Consider the following 17,235-nt stretch of genomic DNA (forward strand, 5'->3'; position numbering starts at 1 on the left):
GATTCTGTACTCGCCTTCCGTTCTCGATAATGTTTCGTGAAAGTATTTAGTTTATTTTTGGAAGAGAAAATCCCTCAAAAAAGAGAGGAAAGAGCTTGCCTCAATCGTGAAACGTTCGACGATTGGAGTCGTGGGTGAGTCCTCTCATCTAGGCCTTGATTGACCGTGTGACCGATCAGACAGAGGGATTATGACTCGGGGCGAAAGAAATCGAGAACATTTTCGGCAGTCATGCAGTCCGATAGGGCGGCGAAACTAGCTTGGGCGTATATCAGGTACTCGGAAATCAAACTCTGTGACGCTTTGTATGTGGGACAGGAGTGAAATTGAACCGAAAAATCAGTCAATTGTCCAGGTCCGCTGGAGCAATCGAGGCCCATATCGGGTGTGCGACAAAAATCATGCTGCTTTATGAGGGATGCGGATTCCACTGAAGCCGAACTTGAGAACGAATGAAGCAGGGATCTCCCAGAAATCACTCCCTGTCGAGCCAATGCGCCTGAATGATGGCTTCCGAAGCTCTCATCGAGCCAAATGGCTCATTATCCTTCCCACGAGTTCTGGCATTGCGAACTCTTACTTAGAGATACAATTTAATTCTTGCGTTCTGCCAGCTCTTCTGAATAACGCACTCACCCAAAGAGGCATAGCTGGGCTGTAGGTCCTCCTTCCCGAAAGTCTGGAAAGGGAGTCGAAACTCGTTCATCAAGCAACTGGAAGAAGAATCTTTTTTTATTCTTCACGGTGTGACGCCGCGCGATGCTTTCTTCTTTATCGGGAGATTCGCCTGATTATTCAAAGATCTGTGAGGGAGTGCTTATCTGGCTTCCCTCCCGCCCGATACGATAGAGGATTGGCATCAAAGACCGGCTCGCTTCGAGCCGTGCGACTCCCGCCGCAGGGATACGATTCCTCAGATTGAAAGTCATCGAAGAAAACATTCCTGCTTTGGATGTCCGAATATACTGTAAATGCAATCGGAGTCGGCCGTCGTCCCCCAACTTGGTCGACTATCTGAAGGTGGGGATGATTCTAGAAGGATTCGGCGCAACGCTCAGAGTGTCGCGGAGGTTCACGATCAGCACACGGGCGACCGTGACAAACAGTCGCGGGGGAACTTGAAGGACCGGTCGAGCGTGCACGGCGAAGATGGAGAAGGAGTCGAACCGAAGGAGGTAACGTTCTGCCCTGTTAGTAGGCGAGACTGTTGGTCGCTCTTCTGAAAGAAAAAGGATCTCCTCTCGGTCGATACTTCGGAACGATATCGAGCGTGCGGACGCGATCGGAGGAATCCCGGGACCTTGGAAACCACTGCTCCTCGGCGGAGCTTCAAGCGTTATCATCGGAGCAGCGCCCGATTAGCACCGGGCTGCGAGTAGAGATCATCACGATCATTGTCCACGATAGGCGACAGATTTCCTTGAGGCGCCGTGGAACGGGCTTTTCGTATATCGTTCCTTCGTCGCCGCTCTAACGTTGAGGAGAATAACTCCATCCGTCCGGGAACACCGAACTCGAGACGGGGAGGACTCATGCTGTGCTTGGGTTGATGATACCTGTGATTTTCGATAATCACGAATTTCGTGGCTCCTACAGAAGTTTCGCCGCCTGACTGCCTGAGTCTGTAAAACAAAAATGAATGGTTATGCACCGGATAGGCTTGTTTTTCGCGGCCCCGATGCGCTTTCTGTTTTTTTTCCATCTCCAGAGGAGGTTGTGTCCAGTACAGAAGTGATTAGGGTCATTCTAATGACCCCGATGAGTCTCACCTCTTTGCGAGCGCCTGAAGACCGCGCGTATACGGCTCGAGCCTCCTGATCCTCGTCGCACAGGTTCCCACGTCCTAGTAAGTCTCTGCGCCTCTCGAGCGGGAGTCGATGCGCGGGAGGGAGTACTCAGGGCTTTCTTGAGCGTGGAGGGGCGACAAGTGGATAAATCTACTTTGGGAACGGCTTCCGTGAGCTTTGGAACCCCTGCTCCTCGGAGCTCCGAGAGCCATCATCGGAGGAGCGCCCGCCCGAATAGGATTGCGCTGCAAGCAGAGATCATCACGATCATTGTTTTCACTACACACAGGTCTCGAGGTTGTGCGGCGACCGGCCCTCAAGTAATTCGCGCGGAGTGTGAGGACTTTTTTTCGCGGAGAATTCGCGGGAGTTGAGGCGACAGCATCGACTGCGGAAAAGCGAAACGTCATGTCGGCGCTCGTGCGGCGCATGAGTGCCTTGCTCATACAGCCGAAGGGCTCCCTGCTCCGTTTTTCGGCCGTCGCTGAGAAGAGCGACGTGAAGCAAAGTGGCGATGTAGAAAAGAAGAGCGACAAGACGCGGAGAGAGAAACAGAATTTCACTAATGTCGAAGGTCTCAAGCAGTTCTTCGATGAGGATAATTTCTTCGAAGACAGAGTCCGGAGCGGTCGCAGTTGGAATCTCGACGAGCTTCGGATAAAATCGAACTCAGATCTACACAAACTCTGGTATGTTCTTCTGAAGGAGAAAAACATGTTACTGACGCTGCAGGCCGCCGCAAAGGAAGCCGTCGAAGTTATGCCCAACGAGGAACGGATCGATCGCGTGGAGATCTCGATGGAGAATCTGGAGTTGGTCGTTCGAGAAAGAAACAAGGCGTACTTCGACCTGGAGGTCGGGGAGACCGGCGAGCAGCCCGTTTTTGTCCACACCAACTGGATGGGCCTACAGACTTTGCGCGTTGCGACTCCACACTATTTACCGCAGAGATACAACAAGAGTTTCAACGAGAGGCATCCGTTGCCGTTCAACGATCGGAACCAAAGCTGGTTCCTCAATCACTACAGGGAGAAGAGGTCGGCTCTGAAACGCCGAGAATCGAATCGCGCCACGCGTCACGTATGTCGCCTCCTCAGACGAAATCCCAATGCGGACATTGACGCTCTGAGAGAACGCTACCCAACAGTGGATGTCGACGCAGAGAAAGCAAGGTTGCATTACAAGGGGGAAATCTGAACTGTCTACAACATCAAATAAAATAGTTCTCAGTGATCAAGATTCGCTCTGCATCTTCCTTCGTATTTCCAGCTCGGCTCTGCGGAGCGACAGCTCCCACAGCTTCCGCGGCGCTCTGGCGCCGGCTCAAGGGGTTTGAACGTGAGGGAAGGGGGCATCCTCCATGAGGCTGCAAGCTAACCTGAACTAGGGTCATTATGACTTCCACTGCTCCTGCCTGGGTGCGCCGCAGTCCGAGAATACCTGCTCTGTGAAATTAATCCCCCTCGGGGGTGCACGTGTCCCCGAAATCCGTGACGAGCTGAGAGGACTGACTAGAGAAATCGGGAACTATCCTGTGGCTGATATTCGCAGAGGAAGGGTGCCTCTCATATGCCGCACAATAATCGGAACAGATTGCGAGAGATCATGTTTCTGCCGGATGTTTTCGGATGCACGAATTAATTTTCTGGCGTCTGGCGGCGGATGGCGGAGGAATGAAGGAGAACGAGTAACGAAAGCACTCGATCCCAGGCAAGGACCGTCTCTGATAAGGTTAAGGTCGAGCAAGGCTCGATCTCAGACATATGGAATTGGAGTGAACAGAAAGAACAGGACTAGGTGATTGAGGAGGAAGACTCCATTCCGAGGTCTCGCCCTGATTACCGGTAGACAGCGTAGTGGCAGTGAGTTCCCATCTTTCTTAAGACTTCGATGCAGAGTTCCTAATGCGCCCGAAGCATCTCGACACCTCAATGTCTGCAGTGGTACCCGGGAGACCAAATTTTCGATAGAACGCATGGGAGGATTCGGTGTACGGTGTTGTGATTAGTGATAACGGAACCTCAGTCCCTGATTGCGCCTGAAGCATCTAAATCATCACTGGAGAGAGCCTCTCTACTTTCTCATCTTCCGACTCCCGAAAGCGGCTCGGAGGGCACTTTAGGAGTCACTTTCGATTCTCAGAACTCCAGTGCCCTTTCAGCCATGAAGGGAACACAGAATCGAGAGCTCATCTCGAGGTTGTGCATGGCAGCATTTCCTCCATTCACGATTGAATCTGCATTCTCCGTCACTACGCTTCAGAACTGATGGAGCTGAAAATCATTCTGATACATGCTTATTATTCAACTTAACAGTGGAATGCAGGCCGCACTTTATTAAATCTGCATTTAGCTTTCGAGAAGCATCTGCGACCTCTTCCGCGACCCTCCCGGATTCCCGGAGGTGGCCGCCAGTAGGGCAGCTTTGCACCACAAGTTCTGACTCGCCCTCGGGAAGAAAGAAGCTGAACAGCTGCTCAACGCGATCCGCGTAGGGCCATATGATAGCCCGGAAATCCACTGATTGGGCGAACAAGCATTCGAACAGGCAGAAGTCAGCTCGCAAGAGGGTGTAGAAGTCATATTGGAGCGTCAACAGGGGGTGATCGCGTTTTCTCTTATCATTGGTAACTCGAAACGGGCTCTCAACATTGCCTTCTGACCTCTCCCTGACCCATTTCAGAGGATGGAATGGCACAGCAGCAAGCTCGTTGTTCGGTCGTAAGCGTGCTCTGCATATCCGAGTCTCACAGATGAGGTCGATGGACTCTTGTGATAAATTATAAGTCTTCGAAGAAGCCACGCATCACGAACAGAGATTTCGAGCTAAGCCAGAGGAAATGATGCCGCGGCACAATCGCATGTAGACTGAGAGGTACAGAAGATCGTCGATCCAGACCTGTTGCGGATAGGCAGCCTTATATTCTCCCGATTATTCAAGGAGGATTCAAATCCATCCTGGCTAGTACCCCCGGAGCGGCAGAAGCAGACACCAGCAGGGGCGCTTCTATTATATCGCAGAATCCCGACTCATGCCTGCACCCGAGTTCTGAACAAGGAAATCTCCAATTTTCTGATTCTCTGAAGGGGAAGTATCAGGCAGCCTCGGGAATCGAACCTGGGGTCAAAACCTCCCCAACTTCGGCGACGTCCCCATGGCGCACGGCGACATGCGTTGCACGCGCTGACCACTCGGCCTCAACGCGGCTGATTGAGCAGAATTCGGGATGGCAGAAGGAGAGAGTTCTCGCGAGATAATTCGGACGTGCTCACGCCGGGATGGCCGTCCACGAAATCGCCTCGTAATTATCCGTATTGGCGGTCGGAGTTCATAAATTTTCCCAAGTGTTCCGTTCTTGACAGCTGACTATAATTCATCGGCTTGCTGGAAGAGATTCAGAACGCCTGAAAGGTGAAATACATACAACAAGAAAAAGTCTGTATGCGCAACCCATCATGATATCACATCGCAAAGTTATGTACCCGACTGCCCGAGTCGCTCCCTCGATCGTTGTCCGATCGGCTGACTGACTGACTGACTTTTCGAGGGGTCGACCACATCGTCAGTTCACCTGGATCGTCGACCGTAGATGGATCTATGCGTGCGGCGATTGCGGCACGTCTCGCTTCCTTTTTCGTTCGTCTGGTTGGGTACACTTTCGGTCAGCCGCTCATTGTAGTTCAGGTAACAGTGCATCGACCAACAGAGCCCCTCGCTCTGATCGGGATCCGGGGCCCAGAAAAGCTTCCGTACTGTCAGCCGAGCGAGTGAGGATATTCGGACTGGAAAGTCTGGAGTTTGAGTTGCTTAGCATGTCCCATCGATTCCCGCGTTTGAGCGGCGGATTTTTTCGGTAGGACGAAACTGGCAGACTGGTCGAGTCTGCGAAGCGGAGTCATTCTTCACCAGAACTGTTTGGACGTTTTCAAACGATGGCTGCAGGAGAACGCTCTGAGCTGTGTTGGAAGTTCATTGTTTACTCCGAGGAGAAAGCGAGGTCCGGCTATGCGCGATCCGCGGTCTAGTTCTAGTGGTCATGATCTGAAGTCATGATTCAAGTCTCATTCAGGCCACTGATGATGACTCGACCGGCGATCACTTCGGAGCGAGAAAAATCGTGTTTACCCGTTTCTTCCGAGTTTTTCTGGAAGATGGAAAGCGATCGTCGACCACGAAAACAGCAATGTCCAGCGGGGTCGTTGACCGCAACGGGTCTCACCGGAGCACGAGATACAACCCTTTCTTTGTGATTTTTCCCTTCGGATGGTTACAGTTACTCGATGCTGTACGTATGCGCAAGGGACGCCCAAAAGGAGGGAGAGAGGACGCGCAAGGCCAGAAAATAAAAGGCAAGCATGAAGCAAGATGTTTCAGTCCGAAACTTCTACCGCCATGAAAGTGTTGCTTGTTGGAGCGGCCCTGGTCTGCGCTTGTGCTGCGCACAGTCAACTTTATGTCCAGCGCATAAAGAAGAGGAATTCCCACCTCAGTCATCCCCCTGCCGAGCAGAATCCCCCGCTCCCCGATCTCTACGGGGCTGGCTCCCAGACCCAGTACACTCAACTATACGGCGGGGCACCTCAGGATAGTTACAGGCAGCTATACGGAGGATCAGCTCAGCAGCAGCAGCAACAGCGAGGCGGCGGCGGTGGAGGCTACGGTAGGCCGGAGCCCGAAGAAGATGAGTACGAGCCCGGCTACGGCCAGCAAGTCCCTACGCGAGCTCCCCCCTCCAAAAGACCGATTTCCTACCCGAGACCAACCCAGAATCCAGTGAAGACCACTCGACAGCCCTGGAGCCACCAACAGACAATTACGCACCGCCAACCGAATCCTGGCTACCAGCCGCAAAAGCTTTCAACGACCCGCAGACCGATCTCATACCCACGTCCGACTGCTCGCACCACGACCACAACCCGGCGCCCGAGCGGATATCCCGGCGCGGACCCAGAGGATCTGGACACTCCCGGCTATGGACAGCCCCCGAGGCAGCCCGCTTACCCTCAACCCACTTACCCTCAACCCACCTATCCCCAACCCACAGCTCAGAAGAAACCCTCGAACGGCGGTTACGGTAACGATCTCGATGATCTCGAACAACCTGGCTACGGCGGACGTCCGACGACGTCGACCGCAAAGCAGACGTCCGGAGGAGGCTACGGCAATGCCGATCTCGAAGACGTCGAGACCGGTGGTTACGGGGGACCTGCACGCCAGACTCAAGACATCTATGGAAACGGACAATTGTATCCAGCGGAGTCCCAAGTAGTCCCGAGGCGGAAATCTTCGTCCTCGTACAACGTCGCCCAGGAAATTCCCGACCCGGCTGCTTCAACTCAGGCGAATTTCTTCGAGGCCCGATCCAACCCCGATTACTTCCCTCACACCAGATGGAATACCCCAGCAATCGCTACGGCGCCAGCGTTCCAGTTGCAGACCGTCCAGCAGCCATTGGGCTATCTGGTTGTGGATCATGCAGCCCAATGGTGAAGATTGTGAGGAGCAGCAGATGATCTCCAGGCAGATTCTCTCTTGAGCATGCCTGCAACTATTTATTGACGCCATCAAGCTTCCATCGAAGACTAGAGAGATGAATAAACTCGACGCTTCTGACGAGTGCCTGTCTTCCTTCCATTCTATTAATGCAATGATTCGAGATGCCGATCGGGCTTTGTCATTCCATCAAGCTTTATTTTCGACGTTGGTCCTCATCATAAGGGTAATAGTTGGGTGATAATAAGATAATAGATGACTGAAAGGGCTAAAACTAGGTATGTATTGTCACGAAACAGAAACGAGCGAAAGAACTGATTGGGATCGTCACGTAAACTAGAGACGCATAAATAAAGGATGAATATCTACAAGATGCGCGAGAATAAATAGAACGAGGCTTAACGATCTTCTGATACCTCGACTGAAATCATCCGAGAACATAGTTCAACAGAGGTGATATAGTTCTCCGAATGACAGCTCGAACTCGACTCCGAGCCCACGTCACCGAGATGGGATCTTTTTCGTGGGGTGTCCGCATGTCGTGCCCGTGAGCTCCGTTCCGAATCGATATGACGGTTATACCTTCTGTTCCGGTGAGAATTCCTCCGTCGTACCATGGATCTCGCTGGTTGTTTCTGTGTGAAAGAATATTTCTGGCTACTGAACCTGTTACGATATCGGGCGTGGTAAGCCGCTGGGACGAACGACACATGCCCATCGAGCTGGGTAGGTGTTCCTCCTCGGTCGATCAAATTCTAAATCGATTGAAAGTCGGGAGTCTTACGTGACGACGATGTTGTCCACCGTTGCCAGTCCCGTGGCGCCACCGTATATCCTTTTCAGACGCTGGTCGTCAGGCCACACTCCGAACTTATTCAAGCATTTCCTCTGGACTTTTTTCAAGTCCCAGGATTTGGGATTGAACATGTCGTCCATTCCATCCGAGCAGACGGGCATGATGAGTTCCGTGCAGGCCTGTAGAGGGATTAGAGATACCCAGTTTCAAAGTGATTCGCCGACGAGCTCGTCCAATGCTCGGCTGGTTCAACGCTCTTATTCAAAGTTCTGACCTGGAAACCCCAGCCCGCGTTGTTACGCAGCGTATTATCCAACGAGTAACAGACGACTTCACCGGTATGATTGTAGAGGACCGACACGGCTTTGTGCGCGGCTCTCATGAGGTCTCGATCGCTTTGTTGATGGTTCCAAAGCTTGCTGCACGCTTCCTACAAGGGGAAATGAGATTTCAGGCGTCATCAGACCGTCCTGTCGCCGTTAATGAATACGACGATCGCAGGAGCTTCCGACTCACTTTCACCGGATATGCGGGTAATTTTCCGAACAAGTCCGTCTCATACGGAAAGTCGAGCATCGATATCGTTCTAAATGACTCCTTCAGCCATCGGAACAGGTTCGAAATGTTGTCTCCGCGCACCGGCTGACACGTGTTAAACGCGTCGGCCAGATGAGCCATGCCGTCTCCTGGAAGTCCGGAGATTCCTTTCAGAGCTCGGTGAGAACCGCGACAGTGAGCTTGCGAAATTGCGTAAATCGCTCCCAGATCCTCCGATCGAACTCACGTGACGTCGCCATGGTCTGAAGAACATTCCAAATTCGACGGATGCTTTGAACGCATGTTTCAGATTCGCTTCTGAACACCGAGGTTACGGCTTTGAGGAATTTCCCACATGGAACTTCTCCGCTATAGAAGCCGATAGGTGCACTCGATGCATACGCTCTGGAAAAAAGTTCCGTGTCACAAATTGCACAACACTCACCGATCCGGAAGTAGGAGGTTGATGACTGGGGTCGCCTACTCACAGTTTCGCTATATGCGGGTACTTGACCCTCATCCAGACAGCGAGCATTCCCGAATAGCCCGCGCCCCACACAACGATCTCGCTTTTAGTTGCTCCGGTGTGGTTTGCTTTCAAATGTGAAAGTATCGCAGCGTAATCCGCCAATGCCTGCTCGGTCGATAGGTAACCCCGTCGCTCAGACCCCTGCGGAAAATCCCCCCCTTCAGTTGAATTATCCGTTAAATTTCCCTCGCCTCCCAAGCCCCTCGAAACATCTGATGGGAGCCTCGGTGACGGAGCTCAGCACTGAGGCATCGTCCTATTGATATATGTTCTTACGTAAAACGATGCATCCCCATACGGCAGAGATTCTCCGTAATAGCGATGCTCCGCGAAAACCACGAGGGCTCTGAACTCTCTTGCCCAGGTAAACATCAGACCCTGCGGATAGATGGGAATGATCACTGGCAAGTCCTTCGGAGACCTTGAGTGCTTCAAACTCACGACCGGGACTTACTGTTTGTCGAGCGTGTAGTTCTACGTTCATTTCCCCGCCGCAGTAGAAAAAAATCGGACCCCCAGCCTGGAACGTTTTGTCGGACATGAGGTACTTCTGCCGAAACGTATCCCGTTTGTGAAAACCGAAGTGATCGACGCGTTGCTCGAAATACTGCACGGATAGATCAGAAAATTCGTCGCATCCGACACCGGTCGTCAGAACGAAGAGAACGAGAGCACTGGTATGGGCGAGCGTCATTATGGGGCAGTACACTCCGACAGCGCTTGTTTGGTGTCGAAGCTCACCGGGAGAGATGCATTGGCACAGAATTAAACGACTCGACGCGACTTCTGACTGCACTGAAGTTTGCCACTTGGCAAGTCTTCAGTTCTAGAAAAGGGGGCCCGGTAAGAAAGGGAATGTTTTAGGAAGGGGATCGAGGAACAAACGACCAGTCGACAGAGCGTGAAAACGGTATTCGAACATCGTGAACGAACGGAAGCATAAGTAGTTCTGTGTCCACGTGAATCGGATCATCAGATTCAAGATTAGGAACTTCTCAACATTCTGTACGATGGCGGAAAGAGAACAAGAGCAGGGCTCGAGTCGCGTCAGAAACTGTGCTTTCTGTTTCGTTCCGTCTGACTGAGAGAGACTTTCGATTGGTTTCCCACAACGATGCGGAGATGGAAATTGGAAATTCGATTCAAAATTTGATAGGGACGAAGTGTGAGAAATGAACGCTGCCGGAGACAAGGACGGACACAGTCCGTCAAGAGCTCGCTGCACGAGAAGAATGCGTCTCACGCCGCTCCAAGAGATCGAAGACCGAATGGTTCGGGGAAAGAGAGCGAAAAAATATCGGAATTTCACGATCAGCTCGTTTGCCGACGAAAAACCGAGCATCACCTCCCCTGACTGTCACGGCGACTCCAGACTCAACTTTCTTTCGGGTCAACGCATGTTCCTGAGCAGGATTAGTGAATAGATGCCCTCGCAATCTTCAGAATGCGAAAATCGAAGACCGTGCTATTCTTTCAACGTATGTCCGATGGACTCCCCATTGCCACTTTCGAGGGTAGAGGTCAAAATCGCCCAACCTCCCCCCCGAATACGAATCTCTATCCTCAATGAACATTTCAGGCTCGTTGGATCGAGATGGTTTTGTGTCTCACTGCCTCCTATACTCCTCCGTGATCGACTGCTTGAGAAACAGACAGGAACACAAGAAATAACGAATTGACAAGAGCTCTAGCTCCCGATCCCGATGTCACGGCTCCAGGCAACTTCGTCGACTCTGGAGAAGAATCCGTGAATTGTGAGAAATTCCTACGGGAGATCTGAGAGACTCGGGTTATAGTGATAGCCCTCCTCTCCTTCTTATCTCTCGAAATTTGGGACGATCGAACGATACTCAATTGAAGAGCTGGGAGAATACTTCGACTTTTTATTCAGAACTGGACGAGTTCGTCCCCGGCCTTGACTCGGTTCGCCGCCGCGAATCTCATCGCAGCCGCTGATTCGCGGACATGCAAGCGAATTGCGAACACGAAATATCACTCCTCCATTCTCTCGATATGTTCTTACTTCTCCTCCTGAAGGAGCCCCTCTTTAAATGTTTCGACAAAAGCGGCGCCAGCAGGCGGAGAAAATCTCGGATCCAGCGTATAATGCTACTATTTACAGACTAGCTTCCCAATCTTTCTGTCTCCGGCTGCATCATCTGATCGTCTCCTCACGTGGTTAGTTGAAGCGGAAGTGAACACGTCGCGGATTCACAGAATTGTTGACATGTCGAAGAAGAAGAGAACGAAAAAAGCTTTCCGAGAAAATCAAAATGAGGTTATCGCGACTGGAACATCCTTTGTCCGACGGAGCGTGACTCTAGCCGTGGGCAAACAAAACTTCACAACTGGTCATTTGGACGGAGTTCCCGATCTTAGTTTCCGATACCGGCCGCGCTTCCTCGCCCATGGGCTCAAACGGGGAGGATAAAAATACAATCAAATCTCTCAGTGGAGAAACAAAAGCATCACACTTTTCATCCCCTCTCTCTTATGAGAAGATTCCTTACAGAAGCTAATTGTTTGCCTTAAGTATGTCTCGATCCAGAAGCGCTTGGCGGTCGCACTAAGACGGCGCGGCGTTACAGACCCACGCGCGAACTCTTCTCGCTCAACTTGAAGCCTCCGGCAAACCTCTTCCAGAGGCACCGTCTTCACTTCTCCCGACACCAGTCCGAGCAGTAGCGGGATTCCTGGCTGGGATACTTATCTATTACAATTTTTTTCCATCAGATTCAGTTCTCCTCATGTTGCGCTGGTGAATGATGGTTGGCGACGCAGCACACAGAGGGGATCCGAGCGGTTTACCAGGCTACTCAAGTCTCGAACTCGAGTCATCATCATGCACGAATCCTGGTGCCTCGTGCGAGGAAACCCTTCCCGAGCTCATCCTCAATCAATCATTTGGGAACGATTCCTGAGATATCTTAGACCACCAAGTTCAGCATCACGAATACAGGCTACTTGTTGCCGGATCTTAGTTTTCACGGGATATCTAGATTGCCACAAGATTTTTAGAAGACAACCAGAGGCGGGTTGTAAATGTGGGCTGGGTATCCGTAGTCCCGGGTCGTGGACACCATGAACCTGCGGGTTTAGAGGGGGATGTATTATCGAGTAATTGCTCGAAACGGCCCCATATAGCAAAGCCATTACTTCTCAACTGCTCATGAAAGAGATCCTTCGATGGCGTCCCCAGGACCTGGATGACTTACGATGATCCGTAGAACGGGATCATAGTGTAGACAAGCTGACTCACGGAAACTACCACAAAACTTAGGTGTGGGCGATTAAGTACGATGATGAGCTGCGGGGCGTAAGAAATTAGAAGGTATGAACCTGGCACGGAACCGGACCTGGCCCTTTCGAGCTCGGCGTTTTCTCTGACGAGCCGATAGAGCTCACCTTCCACAAACGATTAGCAACAACGTGCGAGATTCTTTCCGAGGCGCATATGAGAGCAAAAATGGGTGCGATCTCGGCTTTTTCGACAAGTTGGCACAGGTGAGAACGAAGAGCCGCCAGTCCCAATATCGGCATTGTCAAGAGTGTCACAGCTGGAAGTTCAAAGTAATCAGTCATCACGGTTTCGGGTTTCCTATACTAAAGGGCATAAGTGTATATCTCCGAATCTAGTCACTCAGAATACCTCCGTAGTAGCATATCACTGTGAATACTGTATTCAGCAGAAATACGAAGCTAAAGGCTAGACAAGCGAAGCCGAAGACGGCCACCGTGGGATCCAACGGTCGGACACATCTCGTCAGCACCGTGCTGACGATCACGCCGAATAGATATGAAAATCCGAGCGCGACCAATGACACTCTCGCAAACTGAGTCGAATCCCAGCCGAAGGAGTCCGACATGAAGGCGGCTCGTACTTCGCTGAAAACTGGACACGTGAATCCCTTATTATTTGATTGGACATGTCAATTGAAGTTGCCCGGCTCAGACTCATGTTATGGGTTTGGATTAATGGTTCAAGATGGCCCGTGGGTTGGGAGGGTTTCGCTGTGACCCTGGGGAACGAGGGCGCAGCCATCCTTTGACTTCCGGTGAACGAGATTCGTGCACGTCAAACTGAGACGTCCGGTCAAATACAAAATCTACTCATGAAAGAAGCCAACGATGGGAAATCCATATGAGCGACTCTGGGAGCAAGTCAAGCATTTCAGACCGAGCCTCCTGGCAGTATCGGGACTTTGAAGCGATTATTCAGGTACTCACAATCGAAATAAAATGGGACCGTGGACAGGAAGCATATAAGTAAGCAGAGCTGAATCCGGCCTCTGCACGGTCGCTTTCTGGTGAAGCACATGATTGTCTCGTTGAGGCTCACGAGACCCATGGAGCATTTGATGCGTTGTTTGACCGAATGGGACTCGAAACCCTCCGCATATACCTCCGAGAAGAAGAAACTCAGGATAACGGCTGCGGAAAGGATGCCCATAGCCCACAGCCCAATATATCGATGGTCCGCCTGGAAGATTCGGAGCTCTCAGGAGTCCCGCTCATATTCCCAGGTCGGATGGATAACGGAACTTCGGTAGAAACTCTGAGAATGATCTTTACGGCGGATAGCAGGTACACATCGAGCGTTTGGGCCACCATTTCGGGAAACAACAAGCAGAACTGGTAGCAGACAAATCTCCAACGGCGAGCGTTTCCAATGGAGGAAGTCCCTATGTGGGTACAGGTGATCGTAGACATCAGGATCTCGCCACCTGCGACGGAATAATTCTCGCTTACGAGCATTCATGAGAATAGTGAGGGAGACATGCACACCGGGGGGCTTGTACGACCGGCTCATAGGAGATCTGCTCAGAGCTTTCCGAAATATTTGAATTATTAGGAAAAGCGAAAAGTTCGTATCGTTGTTTACCTCATCTCCAAGACAAAAAACGCTACGAACTTTTTGATTTACCTAATATTATTTTCCAAGCTCATTACCTGAAACAGCGAGCGGCACTGCGGCCAGGAAAGTGAAGGAGGTATCGACCTCGACGAAATAGATTGTAATATAGATCAACGCGTTTGCCAGCCACGATCCGATGAGACACAATAAGGCTGCGTGCTTCACTCCATATTTCACGAGGTACTGACTCAAGAGGAAAACCAAAATCGTGCCTGGGGAAGATCACATCTCGCGTTATTGGAAGAGCTCCTCGGGAACCCCGATTTCTGTTTCCTGACCCTCTGAGTCAGAGCTAACGATCAAGTTCGTCTCTGAGGGACCGATGCGGACTCATCGAAACCTCACCTGCGGCGTATTCGACTCCCAAGCGGGCATCTATCAGTGCATCCGACGTTTTCTTGAGATCATCCGCTTTGACATCCTCCAATCTGAGCAGCTCTTCGCATTGAGTTTCGTTCAACTTGAGGACGGATAAGCATTGCTTGATACGGAAAGCCTGAAAGACGACGAAGGAAGTAAGAATTATACAGCGACACATTCGATAATCCTGATCCCACAGCAATCTTTTAATTCGTATCTTCCATCTCGTAGATACAATCATCGGCGTTACCTGCTTGAGATTAATTCGGGATAAAGCGGATGCCGACAAGTATAGGAGCAGAATGTGTTCCATGCGCGGGAATTCCCGCCTTCGCGGCTCTCTCGGAACGAGCGTTATGGAATCGGCCTGCAAGGTGTATTCTGCGGAAACTTGTGCCCGAGGAACAGTTCAGTTCTATTGGGAAGAGCAGAGTTCGGGCGGGTCGAGTTTATCTTCCCGACTCAACGTACGGCATCGGGCTCCATTGACTCGTCCTCTGAATCACAGTTTTCATCTGCGTCACCGAATAAATTCGCAAAGGTAATCTGGCTCGCCAAGCTGCTCCGTTTGGATCGGCGGTAGTTTTCCAAGTCGGGTCCTTCCGATGAAGACAGACTCGGCGCTCCAGACGCCTTGGGAACATCATCGAAATTCAGTGCGTCAGGCAGCGCGCTCATGACGTTCTTGCGATGGTTCAGGAAACTTTCTGTAGATGTCTCGAATTCACACCATAGCTGTCAATCGAAGAATTCCGATATGATACCAGATCGGAAACGATTAGTTCCAGCTGAACGGATATCGAAAGCAACGGCGTACGGCATCTACCTCCGAGTCGATGCCTAACCGAACGAAAGCAAAACGAATTCTCGGCGTGACCACTAGGATGCGTCCCTGAACGCAGTACTCACGGAAGTCACTGTAGTGTCCCGGTGAAGGTCCGTGCACTCACATGGGGGCCGGGAGCTCCGTTTCCTTCATTGGATCTCTCTCTCACGGAGACGGTTACAGAAAGACTCGAACAACGACGAGTAAGAGCCGAAACTCCAACGCAGGTCCCAGAGCACCAATATAGGCTGGGATACACGGACAATCGAACTTTCGACGCTTCTTGTGACCATACAGGCGTGCTCAATGGCCGCCGAATCGCCAAAAGCTTTATCGGGATGACAGGTCCTTGTGCGAGAGGTGGGACGATTCCCCTTGGTCAAGATCCGGTCACGTATATTTTCTCGAGGATCGCGGATTCAAAGAAGGTACCGTCACTCCAATCGAATCGCGGACTCCGAAGTAGACCGCAGGCGGGGAACCTCTTATGGGAGCTCGGAAGTTGTTGATAGCTGAGGATCGGATTCCGTCTGAAATTCGAACACGCAATCACAATGGAAGTGTTGCCATCACATCTGTCTCATCGAAACGATTCAATCACCCACGTATCGCCGTCTAAGCTGATCGTGAGTAACTCCGCCGGCAGTTATTTTTGTAATCTCTAGCTCACTCGCTTCCTCTCTCGACCCTGAATGACTGTTTCGAGATCCTTTCCAGATTCTCAGAACAAAATATCGACCAGAGGTCCTGCCTCCGAGAGCGGAGCCTTGTTCCATTCTCGGATCGCCTTCCGCCTGTACGTCGTCGTTTGTCGGACTCCCCGGGTGCTTGAGCGAGCTCCAGCGCACGCGTAGAGAGCAGGAGAGCGGCTGGTTTGTATGATCGATGTGAATAAAGTAAGCAGAAGACGAATCGTGAGAACAGGAATTCCGCTCGCCTGATTGTGGGCTCGTAATACGTAAACAAGTTTGACGGCGAGCGCCCTGACGACCGAACCGCGCACGGAGCTCTCTTGCTTTCGGCCGATCTCACTCAACTGCGCGTCAGGCATAAGGCACTCGAGGCACGCATAAGTTCGGCTCTATTCCCGCGCAGGGAGAACTTAAGAACTCTCCTTGTTGATCGCTCATTTCGGCAGTATTCGATATCTTGTGGGATAGGACCGATATACATGGATACGCCCTATTCAGTCAATGGTCGAGGAGAACAGCCGTTTATCTCCTTCGTCACTTGGAGAGAATCAAAGACCATGACTTTCAGCTTCAGATACTGACTTCAACAGATCTCGATTGTCTGACAGCCTTGAGGGCTGTCGTGCCGATGGGTCTCAACGGTTGCGTCACGATTCTCGAAAATCGATGTCGGCCGCGATCCCCCGAATCGCATATCGGAGAATGAAGCTGTGCGAAGCGAGCTGCTCTCGCGGAGCCTGGGCTGGGGATTCGACTTCGATGTCAAGTGGGGAACAAGCCTCGGCGGGATTCCAGAATAAATTCTTGGTCCCGAGAGTGACGTTCGTGACAGTGGGTCCTGCTGACCCCTGGGAGCGCGCTATCCCTGCACGACGTCTCCGAATCCTTAAGAAACGGATTCGTGATCTGCCTGAGACACAGGATCCTCGTCCGAGCTCGGAGCCCAACCAGTCGATTTTCACGGCTAAGGCTCACCTCATGAAATGAAGGCATCTAGCATTTTCGTCCTTCGAGGCGAGTCATTTCGATTCATCGAACGAAGGAGTAGAGTTCAGCTTTCAGCTTCGAGTCATCAGAATTTTTTCGAATCAACAACGCCACTAAGATCCGTCTTCTGGAAGTCGAATGTCAGGTGTTGTGATCAATCTTTGAGAGGAAGCCCGATTGCGGTTCTCTGGCGCTTATCCGCGACCATTTAAGAGCTACAGTCGGCAGACGAGCTCCGAGAAAAAAGTTGAGAATTTTTGGAATGATATGGCATCTAAATCGATAGTGATAGGTGGTGATGAAAAGGCTTCTT

At 51.4% G+C, this 17,235-nt stretch overlaps 4 protein-coding genes across 4 annotated transcripts; 2 read left to right on the forward strand and 2 right to left on the reverse strand.

Annotated features, from left to right (window-relative positions):
• Window positions 1-2,078: 2,078 nt before the first annotated feature.
• mRpL47 (mitochondrial ribosomal protein L47) lies at window positions 2,079-3,021 on the forward strand. The gene has a single exon (XM_003747988.2). The coding sequence runs from the start codon at window positions 2,196-2,198 to the stop codon at window positions 2,982-2,984; it is 789 nt and encodes a 262-aa protein (XP_003748036.1). The 5' UTR covers window positions 2,079-2,195; the 3' UTR covers window positions 2,985-3,021.
• A 3,131-nt stretch (window positions 3,022-6,152) lies between these two features.
• Window positions 6,153-7,277, forward strand: LOC100903006 (extensin-like). The gene has a single exon (XM_003748050.2). It carries the CDS (start codon window positions 6,153-6,155, stop codon window positions 7,275-7,277), a length of 1,125 nt encoding a protein of 374 aa, XP_003748098.1.
• A 430-nt stretch (window positions 7,278-7,707) lies between these two features.
• On the reverse strand, window positions 7,708-9,836 carry LOC100903144 (lysosomal Pro-X carboxypeptidase-like). Its single transcript, XM_003748051.1, has 8 exons — window positions 9,597-9,836; window positions 9,419-9,520; window positions 9,102-9,283; window positions 8,861-9,018; window positions 8,593-8,762; window positions 8,351-8,506; window positions 8,065-8,255; window positions 7,708-7,915 (listed from the first exon to the last, which is right to left on the reverse strand). Exons 1-8 carry the CDS (start codon window positions 9,834-9,836, stop codon window positions 7,708-7,710), a joined length of 1,407 nt encoding a protein of 468 aa, XP_003748099.1.
• A 1,958-nt stretch (window positions 9,837-11,794) lies between these two features.
• LOC100903290 (uncharacterized) lies at window positions 11,795-14,730 on the reverse strand. Its single transcript, XM_003748052.2, has 9 exons — window positions 14,668-14,730; window positions 14,403-14,553; window positions 14,093-14,269; window positions 13,715-13,866; window positions 13,370-13,622; window positions 12,792-13,034; window positions 12,548-12,699; window positions 12,358-12,449; window positions 11,795-12,229 (listed from the first exon to the last, which is right to left on the reverse strand). Exons 1-9 carry the CDS (start codon window positions 14,728-14,730, stop codon window positions 12,157-12,159), a joined length of 1,356 nt encoding a protein of 451 aa, XP_003748100.1. The 3' UTR covers window positions 11,795-12,156.
• Between the last annotated feature and the right edge of the window lie 2,505 nt (window positions 14,731-17,235).

The sequence above is a fragment of the Galendromus occidentalis genome, unplaced genomic scaffold (assembly GCF_000255335.2).
Source record: "Galendromus occidentalis unplaced genomic scaffold, Mocc_1.1 scf7180000077527, whole genome shotgun sequence".
Lineage (NCBI taxonomy): Eukaryota > Metazoa > Arthropoda > Arachnida > Mesostigmata > Phytoseiidae > Galendromus > Galendromus occidentalis.